The 18,794-nt window shown below is 38.7% G+C and overlaps 1 protein-coding gene across 5 annotated transcripts in view; it reads left to right on the top strand.

The window, feature by feature from the left end:
- Nucleotides 1-11,705, top strand: part of ctnnd2a (catenin (cadherin-associated protein), delta 2a) — a 243,524-nt gene extending 231,819 nt beyond the window's left edge. For 2 of the 5 annotated variants that reach the window (XM_088402108.1, XM_088402106.1), the window contains exons 23-25: nucleotides 6,621-6,752; nucleotides 6,975-7,045; nucleotides 9,442-11,705. In XM_088402108.1, coding sequence (XP_088258234.1) covers nucleotides 6,621-6,752; nucleotides 6,975-7,045; nucleotides 9,442-9,861 — 623 coding nt within the window. In that variant the 3' untranslated portion in view covers nucleotides 9,862-11,705. Of the gene's footprint in view, nucleotides 1-6,620; nucleotides 6,753-6,974; nucleotides 7,046-9,438 lie in introns of all 5 variants that reach the window. The other 3 variants (XM_088402107.1, XM_088402105.1, XM_088402109.1) reach the window with 2 other exon arrangements.
- Nucleotides 11,706-18,794: the final 7,089 nt, after the last annotated feature.

The following is an 18,794-nucleotide window of genomic DNA, read 5'->3' as shown; positions in this document are numbered from 1 at the left end:
TCTCATTTATTTTTTGTGTGTTCATAATACAGATAAATTTATGATCGTGTTCTCATCGCTTCATTTTCTTTTACAAGACATTTATTGGTAACAATTGATGTGAGCTGACCCATAGAGTGAAAACCCTCTTGATATGTTGAACCTTATATTGCATTCTAATATACAAATGATCTATGTTGGTCAAGATGCAGTGTGGTCATTTATGAATAACTTTTTCCAGTGGACACATTGGATTAGATGACAGTTATAATAAGTATGCTGACATTTTTTTCATGGCATTATCTAAGCTTTGCCTGATGACAAGACAGAGAGCAAGCAAGCTAACTCCATATGTTTTCATAGCCTGGCAATTGATACATTAAATCCATTTTTGGGCTTGTTAAACGAATGTCTAAATAATGGCGAGAAATTACAAAAAATAAGTTAAAACCCCATACTGTCATCTTAAACCAAAAAGATTTAAAAAGATTTATGTAGCTGTGTACTGTAACAAGTTGTTTTAAGATTTTAAGCACTTGTGTGAACACCAGTAATATACTATGAACTTCAACTACAACATTTTAACTGTGTAGTTGTGAAACTAAAACATGCCTGTATTAACAGTCTCTTTCTAAATATGTTCATTTCTGCCACTTCCTTTTGTTATCTCCAAATGAAAAAGACACCTGTCAAAAATATACATTTAAATGGTAATTTATCAGTAGCTTAAGTGTTTTTGGCATTTCCTGGTTTGCTCTGTATATTTACATATACCGAAGTGAAGTTTTTTTTCACGCCAATATTACAGTATACGTCCATTATAATACATGTGTTTGTGCTGCGCATATGTTGAAAATGATTTATATTGACAAATCCTAAATAGCATCCTGGATTGCATTTGCCATTAGAAATGAAAACGATGAAGCAGTAAACACTTAGTGGTCAGTTTGCTGTCATCTAGACTGAAGAGCTGTTGGAATTTGTTCTTACCGTCCACCCACATGACTTTAAGCATGATTACCATTAGCCTTTAGCTTGAGTCCAGTGGCTTTCATGCTTTGCAAAGTGTGCATTAGCTGTTAGCATCCGTTGTCAAGGAGTCTTTAGCTACGCTTTCTCCGCATCAGGCTTAGCAGGCTGATGAGGCAGAAAAGTACTTTTCCTTCCTCCCAGCTTAGAGGGGTCTTCAAGGACCCAGCAAGGGAGCCATGCGTGTATTAATGTGTGTGCGGGGAGGTGGGGGGCGGCGGCAGCAGCAAAGAGAGGGATGATAAACAAAGTGTTACAGAAGAATTTTGTATTAAAGGGCTGTTAATGCAGGGATGAGGTTTTGACCTTGGACACTGACATTGAAGTGTTCATCATATCTGTGTGCATGTGTTTGTGAGGGTGTAATGTGTCCCATCTCTTCACCTCTCCTCCACCTTCTACTCTTCCAGTGATCCTTCTTTCTTGTCCCTTCTCCCTCTGATCGCACACACATGAATGCGCATCTGTATCTTCTGCCTGCATATGCTCCATGATTTGGCCCCCTAGAGATGGATCAAAGGAGAGGGGGTAATGATGGTGGAGTGAAAGTGTGTGTGTGTGTGTTAGGGGATTGGCAGGAAAGACATAACGAGTTTGTAGGGAAGGTGTCAGGCAGTGTTGCTGGCAGATAGACAGAGGGAGAAGGAGACCTTTGCGTCCACCACGGTTGCCGTGGGGATCCTGCTGTGTTTAGAACTGATAGAACAAGTCTCCCAGCTAGACTGGCACTGTAACCAGGGGTGATGGCAACATCTATAAGCGTGACAGGTGGCCTCCCAGAACAAATCCACCCTAGGAGTGTCAAATGATATATGTGGGTGTCAAATGATATACTGTACATAGTTTAAAGATACTATAAAAAAAAACAGATGTACAGAAGTAACAAACCAAAAACAGGGAGGAAAACAACATCCACATTGACAATTTGACAGGAGACTAAATACACTCAAAACTGGCAAGACAAACAAGGAACACCTGGGCATGACACAATAGGAGCAAGGAGCTGATTGGAACACATAAGTGAGGCAGGTTCACAAGGATAGGTGTATGCAATCAACTGATGAGACATTGATGCGAGGGGAGAAAAAAACATCTTTAAACACGTGAAAAAGAACAAACCCAACTCGAAAAGACACTGTAAAAGCCCAAAACAGAAAAGAATAGAAAACCACAATACCAACCCACACCAACACCTGGGCATGACACAATAGGAGCAAGGAGCTGATTGGAAGACATAAGTGATACAGGTTCACAAGGATAGGTGTATGCAATCAACTGATGAGACACTGATGCGAGGGGAGAAAAAAACATCTTTAAACACATGAAAAAGAACAAACACAACTCGGAAAGGCACTATAAAAGCCCAAAACAGAAAAGAACAGAAAACCGCAATACCAACCCATACCAACCCACAGACAACAAATACCAAGGGAACAGTTGTTGCTTGAGAAAAAAAAAAAAGTTCTGCATATTCTCACTGTATGTTTTTGTGTTTCATCAGGGTTCGGAATTGGTCGTCGACGCGTTCGGACATTTTGAACATGTTCAAAATGCGCAAACAATGGCAAAAAAAAATTTGCGATGACATTTTGAACATGTTCAAAAAAATTTTCGCCAATGTTTGCGCATTTGTTCGAATGCAATTTCTGAAGGAGAACACACTGAGCTTCTACACGGTCAGAATGTAGCAGTGCACGCTGGGAAAATATTTCCAGCCTGCACCACCCTGTTTTTTGATACATTTTATGAATTTCCTTGTACAGCAACTTTCTTTTTCTTTTTTTATCCCTATTTTCTCCATCAATATATCAAACCAGTAAACGGGTTACTCAAAAAGAATAAGTCGTCTCAGTTGCATTTTACCACATTTTTGTCAAAAATTGATATTTGCTATGTTTGGCAACTTCACAGCTCAGTAGGATATTGTGTTAACATAGCACTAGCTTGGAACATTCTGGCAGCAAAAGAATATAATTGTGTGTGCATGCGTGTGTGTGTTTGAAAATGAGAAAGTTAGACAGAAGAGGTAGGCAAAATGGGAAGACATGAATGAAGTTGAAAAGTGATTCTATAACTTTAGATTCTTACTCAAAAATGTTATTAGTGCCAAATATATCCTGTACTTTCTAAAACCAAACTGTTGTGGTCTATTCAAATAATCAGTTTTATATTCAGTATAATGAAATAATTTAATTGAGGACTTCACACTGTTTAGTTATTGTAATGAGGATAATAACAATGCTGCCAGACACTGAGGGCAATGAGAGTAAGAATCTAATATGATTTAAATCAATCCTCTTTTATACACCAGGGGTACAATCATTTAAAATATACTTTTTCTTTTAAATGTTCTAACCAACCAAGCAGTTTTCTAGTTATGATATACAGTAGTTTAGAAATATAATTCATGCCTTTACAGGTTTATGGGTATTGTTAATGCTCTTAAGCTGCAATACATGTCATGAAAAATAGCTTGTCTCTGAGAACACCTATTTTCCTAGCAGTGAGCTCAAGATTGCTAGTAGCCAGCACAATTACGGAAGTGGTAAAACATAATGAATTCAAATTCTTAGGTGTCTGCCAGCACAGTGTAAGAATGCCAAAGATGGTATTGAAAAGGGGCTAAGTAAAGCAAACCAAGGAGTGTAGCTGAGCCTAATATGTGGGCAGATGCTGTGAATGGCTGTTTTCATGGTGGAGTGGCGTTCCATTATTTTGTGGCTATCAGTACAATAGACTGGGTAGTTTTTCATTGTGTTGGCCACCCCAATCCACTGTAGTTCTTTGTAATGTTCTTAATAAGTTTAAAGCTCCATTTTTTAACAAAGTTGAACTTGCTTAGCGTGTGTGTGCCTCCAATACAGTCTGGGAGGTAGATAAGCGATGATTTTTTTTTTTTTTTGCTTCTAAATGTCAAGCACAGAGGACTTGGACTGTAATAAGTACTCCTTTTGTGTTCAAATAGAGAAAGAGAATTTCTAAAGACACTTCAGAAAATCTGTTTAAAAACCTTTATTCTATCTGCAAAGTTTTGCCTTGCTGCTGTCATCATGATATAAGAGAGGCGCCAAGGAGAAGAAAGGCTTTTTTTGTCCTTAATTTTGGAGTCTTGCATTGAAATGAGAAACTGTCTTCACTTGTACAAAGGAAGTATATTCATATAAGCGTATTGGGAAAATATATCCAATGTGCTTACTTTATAGAGCACTTTTTAATTGACCATTCCAACATATTTTTCCTGAAATGCTTTGCTGAATCGTATCAATTTTGGAGTATTCAATCAGTAATATGTTTGATGTCATGTTTATAATTTCAAGCTGTACTGTATATAAATATCATACCAAATGCCTTTTCCCATGTTTTTGCCCTTAGCTAAACAATGTAGCAAAATAAAACCTCTGAATATGATGCAGTAAGTTGTCCACCACTGCAGCTGCACAGTTACCTGCAAAGTCAGACTGAGCTGTTCCAGACTGCGTATTTTTAGAGTGTCCTTCACTTTGAAGCCCCTGGCTAATCTTGCGGCGCATTAATGCACTACACATATGTGGAGTAGTTACAGGAATGTTTAGCTAAGCAAACTGAGTGGGCTGATACTCGGCGGGCACGCAGGTAGGCAGCATTCTGGCAATCCCATGTGTCAAGATAACAGGGACTGACTAAGCATTTTGGATATGCTAAGGGCATTACAATGCTGTGAGTGAGTGAGTGAGGGAGGGAGGGAGGGAGGGAGGGAGGGAGGGGGGGAGTGAGTGAGTGAGTGAGTGAGTGAGTGAGTGAGTGAGTGAGTGAGTGAGTGAGTGAGTGAGTGAGTGAGTGAAACGGGTTAAAAAAAGATTGTACTTGTTTGTGCAATTATGCATCCGTGTGTGGAATAGAGTTGTGTGTGCTAAAAAGGTAATATAACAATGGGGGGGGGGCACATATTGAGGCGGCAGCCTCAAAATGTACAAAAATATATACAAATTAAATCAATCATATAACTGAGTTAAAATGTTATTCATTGCATATAACTGCGTAAAAAATGATATTCATTTCAATTCAAAGCATTAATAAGATATAAATGAGTAGTTATCAATGCAAAACCTTTGCCTATGCTAACATATACCACAGGGAAATACCTGGCACAAACAAAGATGCTAACGAGCTAAACGCATACCAGGCAGCATTGTATAACATGCCGAAGATAAGAACTGACATTAGTTAGCACGTTAACCACAGCCCCAAGATTCTGGATCAACAAACAAATTCTGGGCATATTATCATAAATAACAACATTCTTACAAAGAACGTACAACTTACAGACACTTGTGGGCCACTTTCACAGAGTGACAGAACAACATGTGACTGCTCTTAATTGAAGCCACACCATCCTTCCTCACTACAAAATGTAATATCATCAATGGCCAGAGGTGGCGCCAAAAAACAAAAATCAAGCCTAACAAAGCACAAATGAATGAAGTGTTAAAGGATAAACTAAATCAATTCCAAAACATCATTATTTCAGGTGCGGCCCATGTTGCCCGGCATCAGTTGATCCAGTACCAGGCCGCGGACAGACGCTTGGAGACGTCTTTATTAAATAGCAGTTTTTTTACAAGGTCATTTTGAGTTTCTAAAATAAAGCAAATCTTAGTTTTTACAAGCCATGATTAGGTGAGCAATGTAAGGAATCAACCTGAATGTCATTACCTTACACAAAAACTAAAGTCACCGTGTAAAAATACAAACATGTTGCAACAAGAATCAAGCATAAATGTGGTAATATAATATATATAAGACCAAAAAAATGTCAAAAGTCATGCATCCAACCAATCATTTTCTTTGACGCTTATTCTCACTCGAGGCGCTGGCATGCTGGAGCCTAACCCAGCTGTCTTCAGGCGGTAGGCGTTGTACAGCCTGAGCTGTACACTATTCACACTCACAAGCTCACTTATGGACAATTTCCAGTGCCCAATATACCTACTGTGCATGTTTTGGGGAATATGGGAGGAAACCGGAATCCCGAGAGAAAGCCCACACTGGAATCTGAGGCGAACCTGAGACCTCAGAACTGTGAGGCGGACTTGTTAACCGGTGCCACCGTGCCACTTACTCAGTTAAATGCATTATTGTGTCATGCAATGTATTCTGGGAACCAAACAGTATGTATGTATGTACAGTATGTATTTATTAATTTATGTAGTTATTTATTTCACAATCTGTTTATCGTTACCCTTGCTATTTGTGTGGGATAGGTATCAGGGTGGCCCACGATTTGCAGAAATTCGCATATTAAAGATGCCCATTGGCATTGAGAAGACTTTTTATTCATTAGAAATAGTTTTACTAGTCAGGTGATTCATGGTAATCGGGATTTTTGTCTTTCAAAAATAAGTCAGACCATTGTGCAGATAATAATTTTATACTTCATACAATTTGCTTTGTTAACATAGTCATACAAGCAGTTTGTATGGGTGTTTAGTTGTTGAACCTATATACGGTAAATGTGGAATAATGATCAGACACTTTGGATGGTCAGAATGTTTATGCGTGCACAATTATGGTTATGCAGAGGTGTGAATTCTCATAATGCCCTCATTATTTTGTGCGTGTGTGTGTGTGTGTAGCAAGCGCTCCGGCCTCTCCTAGGGAGATGATGAGTCTGAAGGAACGCAAGATAGACTACGATTCCACAGCAACCAACGCCGGTTTCCATAGTAACAAAGGCGAGCACACATCCCGGAAAGATGGCATGGCAGGTGTGTATGATTGTGTGTGCGCATGCATGTCTGGTGGGCCTTTTATTCCAGTTACTCTCATTGTTGTCTTTTTTGTGTAATGCCCCATCAATTGTGTTTTTCTTTTATTTTCAGCCCTTAATCCTTAAATTAAATTTAAATAAAGCCTTTATTTTTTTATTTTTAAACCTACTTCACACATAAATATTACTATTATTTATCTGTTTTGTTTTTCCATTCAAGTGTCCTGTGGAACATCTACATTGTTCCGAAATTCATACCTGACTGCCAGTGATGATATCAAACCAAACCAGGTGAGCTACTTAGCACAAATCTTCATTTCTAAAGAAGCCCTATGATGAAAAGTCAATTTTGTTGAGCTTTTAACCATGCTACAATGCTGATTTCTCACCCTAAAACCCCCAAAGTGTTATTTTCTTCCAATGATGCATTTCTAAGCATTTATTGAGACGACAGAAGACATTCGTACCACCTCTAGACCAAGAGTAAATACTTGCCAACCTTATCCATGTATTTTCATTTTAGTTCGGGAGAGATTTTGCACATATTCGGTCAAGTAAACGGCAACGTTTTATTTATTAGTTACGTTTTTATATAGAAAATGTCATTCAATGTCATTCACCCGTGGGCGGAACTGTTATGAATACTGGTTTCCCATGGGGACCAATTTGATAGGAGATCATGTGTCCGTGTATGCAATCTATAGGCACTGTTTTGCATTTTAATGTCAGTAATGATAATGAAAGTCCACAAAAACTGAAAGCGCTAAAAAGAAACAGTGACATTTTCCATTCTCATTGCTCTACAGGCATAACGGTATTTTTAATCCACAAAAGCATGTCCAGCTGCATCCTGCAAATAAATATAGGCCTCACCTCAATATAATGTCTAGCGTTGTGAAAAAAAGGCCTGGTATTCTCTCCATTCAAGCTACTGTATATACATAACAACCCTACACAGGCATACACTTTTTGTTAAATAAAGGTCGAGAGGTGCTCTGAGGTATGAATCATCCAACATACATGATTGTTGTGGTACAACTTTTTTTTTCTATTTTGTTTTTACCTGCATTTGCGATACTAAAATAAGTGTTTGTAAGTAAACTCAATCCAACTCACTTCACAATAAAGAGAGGTTTATCAAATAGCGAGTACTGAAATGCATCAACTCATCTATCCTAATGCAACTCTCAGGTGAGGTTTGCTGTCAAACTAAACATAAACCAACTGAAGTACGCATTGTGAATTAAAACAACTACATAGCTTAATGCTAATAAATCATTAGAAACACCATTTACATGCCAACGATTTGGATAAGTCAATACCGCTTTAGAAACAATTCATATTTGAACACAAATGGTTGAGGAACACATGTAGCCTGTTGCAAAAATACAGCGGAACCCAAAATGCTACCTACAAAACTCACCCATTTGCAGATTCTGATATTATTTTTTTAAAGGGGTGGTCCCCCAATTTTTATTGACAATATGTTCTGTTCCTCTCTACAAGTCTAAAAACAACAATCTGATTACCGTAATTTCACTGTGTGAACGGAACAAGCAATTTAATTGGAGATCAACCAGTCAATCAAAGTACATTTATTAGCTTTGATTGGCTGGTTTGTAGCACATTCGTAATGTGTGTGCCAAGCTGAGCGCGCAGGGTGTACAAGTTGACCGAGAGAGGGTACGCAAAATCTTTCATTTCTCGCTCAAAATCTGTCATTGCTCACTCGCGTGGCCCCGCCTTCTCGCTCTCTCTCCTTCTCTCTCTCTCGCACATGCTCCCTTGTTCACTGACAGGGAAGTATTAATGTATTAGCCGAAGTCGTTGCATGTGAATAAATTACCATATTAATTAGCCACACGTGCATTGTATATGTTGAGTGAAAACTGTAGCAATGAAGTACCACAGAAAGTTTGATGTGCACTCTTAAGTGATTTTATTTTTTTATTAATTCAATTTTTCCTGGAGCATAGCAGAGCTATACTGGGGCACGTGCCCCCGTAAAATATGTATGGCGACGTCGGTGGCTGCCCGGGTAATGTGGGCGTGTATTTAGTCAGCCCAGGTGGTAGGAGGGCTTGGAACTCGGGCTTGAAATAGTTAATTCTTTCAGTGGCAAGCGTTATTGGAAAAGGCAACCCGCCGATGACATCTTTTGTAGCTATTGAGAGTAACACTCATCAATTGGTCACGCTTAAGTACTACATCGCTCAATAAGCTTAAAATTAAGAGGAGCGGTGTCATCACTCTTTTTATATAAGAAAAACATTGGCAGACAAGTATTTTACCTGACGACAATTCTTGTCACTGGCAAGGAAAGAGTTAACATTGTAACATGGTTAAAAGCTCCAACAAGTTGAATGTCCACGATAGGTCCCCGTTAAAACAGCGTGCAGTTGTGTGTATACGTGACAGGGAGGCCCAATCAAGTCAACAGACCCAAAAAGGCCAAAAAGTGCTACTTTCATGCTATGTGCTAATTGGACATTTTTTTTTCACATTCTGAACTCCAAAAATAAATGTGCATGTTGAAATGAATATGCAGCATGCGCCTACCACTCTTTTTCCCTTTGGTTTTTATAAACACTCCCTTCTTTCCCATCACCCCACCTGCCACCTTCCCCATTAACCCCCCTCACTGCACCTCACCACGACCCCTCTCCCCGATCCCGCATCCTCAGCAGGCCCCCATTCAGCCCTGCACCATACCCCCGCAGCCTCAGCAGGACAGTCCGTCAACAGCCGCGCTAAAAGACTACGACCACTACCCGCCCCCTCCCTCCTTCCCCCAGCCCCTGCCTCCACAGCCGCCCCCTCACAGCCAGAGCAGGAGCTTCGACGAGGCCTACTACGAGGAGCAGGGGCCGCCGCCTCCGCCGAGCCAGCCGCAGCCGCAGGTCCAAGTGCAGGCCCAACCTCAGGCCCAACCCCAGCAGCCTCCCAGCACCGCCGGGCCTCCTCGGGACCCACGGGAGGACCTGCGGATGCATCTGGGCCTCAAGTCCACTGGCAACTATGTAGACTTCTATTCAGCGTCGCGGCCGTATAGCGAACTCAACTACGAGACCAGCCACTATCCAGCCTCGCCTGACTCATGGGTCTAATTAGAATGATGACGCGGGGTTAAAAAGTGTTTCTGTGTGTGGAGGGGATTCTTCTTTATTTCCAAGCACATCAAGTTTGCAGTCATCTCGAACCACCTGACAAGGACGTTTGCGCTCTCTCGTAACAAAAGCTAGAAAGAGTCATGACGTCAGGGCGAGTGACAAACAATGCATGTGCATGCATTTTCTTTCTTTTTTCCAACCACCGCTCAGTTTATGTCTTTAATCTCAGCGCCGCCCAAGTGAGTGCGTTCAAGGTGTGCAAAGCCCCCCCCCAAAAAAAAGAACAAGCAGTGGGCAGAAAAAATAGAGGGAGAAAGCAAACAATAAAGCACAGGGAGATGACTAAAGAAGAGGAGGCGAGCGAGGGATGGCCGCATAATGGGAATCGAATGAGTAAAGAGCTTTTATTCGCGGGAGGAGTCCTGACCTTTTGTCGAAGGCAGCGGGACCAAGAGAGGATGACTTGCACAAGGTTTCTCAAGGAAGAACCGGAAGCACATCAAACAGGAGGAGAAAAGTGGGGTTTTCCTACTTCACCTAAACGTAGCACTGCTTTTATCCCCTGCCCTCTTTTTGTTATTATTGCCGTTTTGCCTATGGAAGCCTCTGGATTTATTTTCAAGGAATGTCATCCTTTTTTTTTCTACTTTTTTAGATTTGTCATTTGTTTAATGTATTGCACATATGGTAGGCGCCACATTTATTTGAGTACGATTTTATTTTATGAGAAAAGCAACAAAAAGATGTAAAATAAGAACACAAAGAAGGAGACTTCATCCACCTCGATGGAAGTCGGCCCGATCCCAGCTTTGCAGTATTTGTGTTTGTTGACCTTCAGTTGAATATTTTGCTGGAAAATGGAAATGCACACATGCGGATTCTGAAGCAAAAAGTGCTTTTTCACTGCCTAAAAAAAAAAAAAAAAAAATACATTTCCAAGCACAGTATGTGTTTGAGGGGGGTCGTCTTGTCTTGGGTGAGGAGCATCATCACTTCGGCAGGAGTAAATATTGTACAAGCCAATGTAAACTAAAGTGACAAAGGACAAGAAAAAACTTGCCAAACTCTGGATCCATCCCGGATGACTTTAAAGGGACATTCTGTCTCAGTTTCCAGACATTGAGTAGATGTCTCGCTCTGCTGTTTGTAATTTTTATGTTGCCGTGCCCCCTGATCTGGAGCTTGCTGGGAATTGTGGGTAACTTTCCTTAGATGTGCAGTGCAGAGCTGTCCTTTGTGTCAGCTGAGCAAATGCGGGCGTGTGTACGAATGAGTGTGTGTTTGTGTGCATGTAGGTGACAGAGTGCTCGGCCTGTGTGTAGATACATTAACTCGGGTGGGCGTATTTATGCATGCATGTGTGAAGTCGTGTGCGTATGCCTCTGTTGTGTGCGTGTGTGTGAGTGGGGGGGTTCTGTACAAATAAGTGTCTACGCAAGGCATTCCTACCAACAGTCAGTCTGGTTTTGCTAATCACGGTCAAATCACTAGAATGAATTGTTGTTATAGAATGACAAATCTATAAATATATTATTATAAATATATAATTTTTATGTGCAGATATCCGTGTCACTAAAGCGCAAGCAATGTTTGCAGAGAAAAAAAAAATGACTTGGTGTACAAACAACTTTAGTTCACTTGCTCTTAAGTGTGCAAACTGCGGCTCAATGTCGCCCTGCCCGTCTTTCCCCTGATCAGACTAAAGAGAAATCCCACCTGAAGATGCTCAGGCTCTGGTGCGAGTTGTGTTGTTGTGTATCCTTGCTTCTTCAATGACCCTGCTGAGAAAGGACCGTACTTGAACACAAAGGAGAAATAAAAAGAAAAAGACTCTTTGCAAAGTAATGTTCACTGAGTTTTTCTACAAACTTGAAGTGAGTGTATGGTATACACACAAAATACTGAATAATGAAAGCCTGACTGACAGATTTTGTGGGAATATGTGGTATGACTGCGCTTTGTACTGTATATCACTGTCCCTTTTTCTGATAAAAGCTAATGGACTTACACGGCACAGCAGTTGTCCAAACACAATTGTGGAGCTTATATTTCACTTTGGTGTCGGCATGGAGTGATAGCGCCGTGATAGTCCGAGAGATTCTTCTAAAAAGACGTGTGCCAATGGCGGGTTGTGCCGCTATTTTCATGGTCACAGACTTACCGTATTTTTTGCACTATACGGTGCACCGGATTATAAGGCGCACCTTCAATGAATTGCCTAGTTTTTCATATTTAACGTGCACCATATTATAAGGCGCACAGAATAGAAACTACAGTCGTGGCTGGGGTCGCGTTTAGGATCCACTAGATAGAGCAATGCCAAAGAGAATGTCAACAAAACAATCAGGTAAGTCTGTCAAAGACATGATGATTAACACAATCAGAAATTAAGTATAAAGATTATTTGTGGAAAGTACTATCTGAGGAATGGGAAAAAAATACCTCTTGATTACATGAAAAGACTGTTTAGATCACAGGTTTCGAACTCCAGTCCTCGAGGGCCGATATCCTACATGTTTTCAAACCTTTTCCCTCAAAAACACCTGATTCAAATGATTGGGATCATTTTGAAGCTCCTGCAGCGCTTGCTAATGAGCTAATCATTTGAATCAGGTGTGTTGGGGAAAGAAAACCGGAAAACATGCAGGATGCCGGCCCTCGAGGACTGGAGTTCGACACCAATTTAGATCAATGCCATGAAGAATCGAGAGTTTAAAAGAATATAATTGAGTCAATTACATTTTAAACTTAAATCTTTTTTTAATCAAATTGCATCCAAAAACCTTAAAATATATTGTTTTGTTGGTTTGAAACCAGTTTCTGGATTCATTTTATAAAATCCCTCTTTCTTTTACAAAAACCTGCGGTTTTTGCGCCTTATCCCCATATAAATTGCTTTGAAAATTTCAAACAGGTTGTAATCAAAATTTTAATTGTAAAAAATACAGTCATAACCAAAATGTTGAGTAAAAATTGCAGAATTAACATGGCAATTACTTTTTATTTATTTTTTGGCCCCCAAAAATGAAAACTCTTGAATTAGGTGCTGTATAAGGCACACCAGATTATAAATTGCACTTTTTTATAGTGTGAAAATACGGTACTTAAAATGCAGTAATGCTCATCCTTTAATCATCCTTGACAAGATAAACTGGGTCACCAGGAATATACATACACACTCCACACACTGCGTGTGTGTAATATATTTTGTGTTTATATACACACACACACACACATATAATCCTATATATATATATATATATATATATATATATATATATATATATATATATATATATATATATATATATATATATATATATATATATAAACATACATGTATGTATATATACATTATATATATATATAAACATACATGTATGTATATATACATTATATATATTATATATATTAAAGTGTTTTAGTGTAAATTTTTATAAACCATTGAAAATGAAGTCCATCTACTCAGTTTCGTAGTTTCTGTGGCCATACTAAAAGGAGAGTCAAGGATGGATGTTTATTTAGTTTTACTTTAAGTTGCTCAACGGCTCATCTGGGGAAAAAATACACTTTGCAAAGCCAAGTTCAAACATGTTATTAGTAGTACATCTTTGGCGCACTGTCTCAGATCGAAATGTCCTACTCAAGTGACCTCCACAGGGTCTCGCAAACGCTGCTGGAGTGTGGTGCTGCAGGCTAGAACTAAACTCAGTTTCGGTAGTTTTGGTAGTTTTGTTCAGTTGTGTTTTACAGGAAAAATAATTGTATTAAAGGATTCAAGAATCTGAAATGAGACTGTTGATTTCAAGATTTTACTCAAGTTCTCTGTTATTAGCATTGTTGGAATTTGTTGGAAAATGCAATTTTGTTTAATTTGAGAGAATTTAGTTAATTAGTTAATGCTTAGATAGATAGACAAGCCGACAGACAGACAGGTAGATATGATTATATTCATTGATTAAGCTGCCAAAAATGTGTAGAATTTGTTTTTGAAATAGTGCAAAAAAATGTGCCTGATATGCAACTTTGATCTTGATGCATCAATGACAAAGCATTCACAGGAAACCACAAGGAGACTAGAAATGACTATATATTGTCAAAACAGGTAAAGGTTCCAAACTGCACCATGGATTCATTTCTAATGAATGCCTGAAAATATGAAGAGTTTATAAAAGATGAGATTTAGTCTGTCTATTGCTATTTTTTTACATTGTTGCCAAAGTGTTGGTGTGTCTTATACACAATAACCTAGAAAGTACCAGAATTTAAAGGAAGAAACTGAAGTAAAACTATCAGAAGTACTGTTGGAGCAAGAATTAAGCAGTTAACATTTGAATAAAATAAGATGCTACATGTTCCCATAACATCTGGCAGCAGAAATCAGGCCACTGTTCAGTTATGCATACCTTTTTCCTTTTTTGAAGCTTATTTAAAAGGTTTTTGCTTCAAACAACTTTCGCTCTCAGGTTCTCACCCAGCCGACCTCCTTAGATGTGCATCCACTGCATTTTTTTTTTGACACTTGGAAGCAATGCAGACAGCCTTTGATCACCTTCACCTTTAAGGTGGAATCAGGAGCACTTAAGTAAACAGACACTTATTTATGCATTCAGCAGATATGAAAGGGTATGTGGTTTGCATTCATAGGCAGCTACTTTCAGTTGAAGTGTTAATATTGACTAATATCAGTGTGTTTGCGGTTTATCAACTGCATTTTTTCAAAGGTATTTCTTCTGTTACCATTGGTTCCATATTGCGGAGGACACGAAAGAGAACCATTTACAATTCATTTAGGATACTTAACTAGCTTAAAAACAAGGCTGTTATTGCCTCATCCCTGTCAACAAGAGTTGAGTTTAACCCATGGGTGTCCAGAGATTTTTCACGAACCTGGCTTTATTATCACTTGGGCTGACTTTGAAAGGCTCATAACGTGGACTTGGACTTTCACTTATATAGCGGTTTTCTACCTTAGGTACTCAAAGCGCTTTACACTAACTAGTCATTAACCTACTGATGACGCAGCATCAGGAGAAACTGGGGGTTCAGTGTCTTGCTCAAGGACACTTCGACATGGTCTTGATGGTCGGGGGATCGAACCCACGGCCTTTCGGCTGGGAATAACGTAATCAAATATGAAAATAGTTTTACTTCTTCACTTTAGTCATACTACATACATATATATATATATATATATATATATATATATATATATATATGTATATGTGTATATATGTATAGGGAATCTAGTGGGCTACGTTTCTAAATGCAAAAACACGTTTTTCCCCCTTCTGATTGGTTTATTTTTTTAATTGAATATATAATGAACACATTTCAAAATTTGAAAAAAAAAAAAAGAAGAAGCAAGTAAAAGAAATTGTCAGTACATATTGCAGTTCATTGAGGTTTTCATGTCCAAAAGGAAGTATACAACGTGCCTAATCCTGTGGGATTTTATTTACTCATACTGTATGTTATTATATTGTTTTACACCACAAAACAAGTCACACTTCTCTCATTGGAAATCAGTATTATATATATTTATATATATAATACTATATTATTATATAATATATAATAATTTATATATTTATATATGCAGTCGTATTTCTACATAAATGTATTTGATAGATAGATAGCTCGCTAGCTAGATAGATAGATATCAAATATTTCAAATATATGTATTTATCACACTCTTTTTGAACTCAGTCATAGATGTACATCTTTTATGTTCTATTTACTAACAGTTCCATAAATTGACACCTCTAACGGATACACACATTTGCTTTACGTTTGTTCTATAGCATACATTTTGAGTATCAATCATTAAACACTAATTTATAAGAGTCTTATAAACTTATATATATATATATATATATATATATATATATATATATATATATATATATATATATATATATATATATATATATATATATATATATATATATAGTGCATTTTGTTTTATTCCCATTGCTTGTAACTGTGGAAATATTTGTTTGAATAATCATATTTCAAATAATGATTATTCATGAAACGTGTGTCCCACAACATGCAGGCAACCCTGTAATCATTAGCTTTTTGACATTGTAGAATAAGAAGAAAGCAGTGAATCACATGATACACTAGACTTCACATCATCAAACAGTTTTCCAAAAGAATGGGTAGTGCAAAAGGTACGTCCTCTCTTCTATCTTCATATTTTTTCATAACATAGTTAGCCTCATTTGAATGTCTCATGCAGCTCTAGAATGCATATAATCAGAATATATTTTTTCCTATTTTTATAAATAAGTTTGTCCTTTTGTTCAGCAGTAACAGCTAGCTTATTAAAGTTTTTACTCCGGAGAGAAAGCTAACATTAGCACAGATTTGCAACCCAGTGACTGTGATTGGAGTGCCTGTGTTGCACCTAGTATTAAATCATGTAATAACAACTCTACCGTTCATTTGTAAGCTGAGCTAATCAAGCCTTTCTTTGTTTATTACCTATTATTGATGAATATGTAGCAGAAAATCATTCAAATGAATATTTGAAGGTAAGCCATATGAACAGTGTGGAGAGAAGAAATTGTACACAGAAATGTGTAAAATGCTAACACATGCTAACCACTATATCTCTATTATGCAGAATCCAAACTAATACAAGCGAAAGGAAGCCATCTAGTAGTTACCTTGAATGAATGTTGTATTGTGCGTATCAATCTGCCTGTTGCTTTCTTTCACTCTCTTGACTTCTCAGTGCCTGGCACACACACAAACACGCGCGCACACACACGCATCGTGGTGCACTGTCAGATATTGAAGGCCCAATGTTGGAGATGGGTCTTGGCTATTCATGCATGTTAGTGCTGCGGCAGGGAAGCCAGCTGTCTCCCGCAGCGGTGTGTGTGTGTGTGTGTGTGTGCATAAGCCACCTGAAAAAATGCAGAAACTGACAGGAAAGCACCGTCTGCAGAGTAAACTTTAGAGCAATGACGTCTGGTTAACTTCATCTGCTGCCACAGAAGAAGCCGGTTGGCGGACCAGGCAGTTGCATATTTTCACCAAGCAAAAAACTGGTTTTCCTCCTAAAAATAACAATACGAATGTAATTATGTAATGCTCAATATTCCTGTTGATGCAGTGTTGTTGGGGTATGATAATAAGACATCTTTTGGAGCCTGGTCTGGTGTCTTTGCTGAATACAGCCACCCAATTGGTCACCTCACTCCACGTGTGCCAAGTTTGTCACACAAAATAACATTTTAAGCAAGGCGTCACATTGTTTTGTACAGAAAGAAAATGACAATATTTAGGCGCTTTTGATTTTGGGAATATTGCGAAATTATTGTTTTGGGGTTTTTTTTAAACAAAAATGTTGAGCTAGATATGTGCCAACCACTGCACTAAGGCAACAGTTCTCAAATTCTGCAAGTATCAATAAATGTAATTTAATTCAGTGACAGGAAAATAAGATTTTTTCTTTTCAAATTAAGTGCAAATGAACTGGAACATGAGGCAACCTATGGCTAAATTCTTTTGAGTGTCACTGTGTGAGACATTGTATGCATTTGTTTTTCACACAGTTCTACAAACAGCCATAAATTCAGAAGTTTAAAAATGAGAAATTTGCTATTCAATTATTATAGATGTTGTAATCAAAATTCTGTGTAAAATGGAGACTGTGTGTGTGTGTGTGTGTGTGTGTGTGTGTGTGTGTGTGTGTGTGTGCGTGCGTGCGTGCGTGCGTGCGTGTCTGCATTTGCATGAATACACCAGTGTCTGTATTTGTGTAAGAGATATGTCCAAGACATGATTTCATGCACTTGAGAGCGCACACGCATGTGGGAGCATGAACCTGTCAGCTTGAGCAAAAGCATTCACCTGTGACGTCCTCATTCTGTCTCTCTTCAAGACGTCGACTGAGTGCCCCTCGTCTCCAAGGCCCTCACACACATGCACACACACACTCACACACACTCTGCTATCAGCTATAAGCAGGTGTTGAGATCACTGACTTCTGAAAAGGATTCCACCCAGCCTAGGGTACTCATCAAGGGGTGTGAGATTTGAACCATTTCTGTTTTTTTTTTCAAATTAAGATCAAATTAATTGGAACTTAAAGCTAATTATTGTTAAATTGTGTTACAGTGGCTCCTGTGCCGAACTTGATTGCCTTTATCTTGTTGAATTTCATATGGATATTTTTTTGTCAGGCAATTTTTCAGCAGCTTAGCCTCATATGGCCCAATGGGGTCGACCGAGCTCTTAAAATACCACTCCAGATGAAGTTCCACAGTTAAAAATGTTTTTAAAAAATAAAATTAAAAAAACAGGTGGCATAGCACTGTTATTTTTTAAGTCTTTTTTTCCTAATCCAAAAATACTTTCTGCTTGTTTGGTTCTATATGGCTGAAAAACAAAAAAAAAAATTCGGGCGGCTTGGTGGTGCAGTTAGGATGTCCATCTCACAGTTCAGGGACCCAAGTTTGAATCCACCTTGCTCTGGCAATCTCTGTGAGTAGCTTGCATGTTTTCTCCGAGCCTGAGTCCACTCCAAAAACTTGCATGGCAGACGTAATGGACACACTAAATTGTCTTAAGGTGTGATCGGGTGCGTGAATGGTTGTTGGTCCCTGTGTGCCCTGCAATTGTTTGTGGTTATCAATCATGCTGCACATTGACAGCGAGGATAGGCACCAGCCGGGCCACAACCTTAATGAGCACAGGCGACTACAAGATGGGGCGGCATGGCATGGGTAGAGTGGTCGTCTCCCAGCTCAGAGGCTGTAGGTTCAATCCCCCAACCACAAGAGCATGTTGAAGTGTCCTTGAGCTGATGCTACGTCATCAGTAGGCACCCAAGCTAGAAAATTTCTAGATAAGTGAAAGGGTTAGGGTTTACCCATATACGAGTCCAAAATGGATGAATGAAAAAAAAACACACC

The sequence above is a fragment of the Hippichthys cyanospilos genome, chromosome 19 (assembly GCF_059441005.1).
Source record: "Hippichthys cyanospilos isolate Australia breed blue-spotted pipefish chromosome 19, RoL_Hcya_1.0, whole genome shotgun sequence".
Lineage (NCBI taxonomy): Eukaryota > Metazoa > Chordata > Actinopteri > Syngnathiformes > Syngnathidae > Hippichthys > Hippichthys cyanospilos.
The sequence above is the reverse complement of the archived record's forward strand: the minus strand, read 5'-3'. Positions and strand labels throughout refer to the sequence as shown.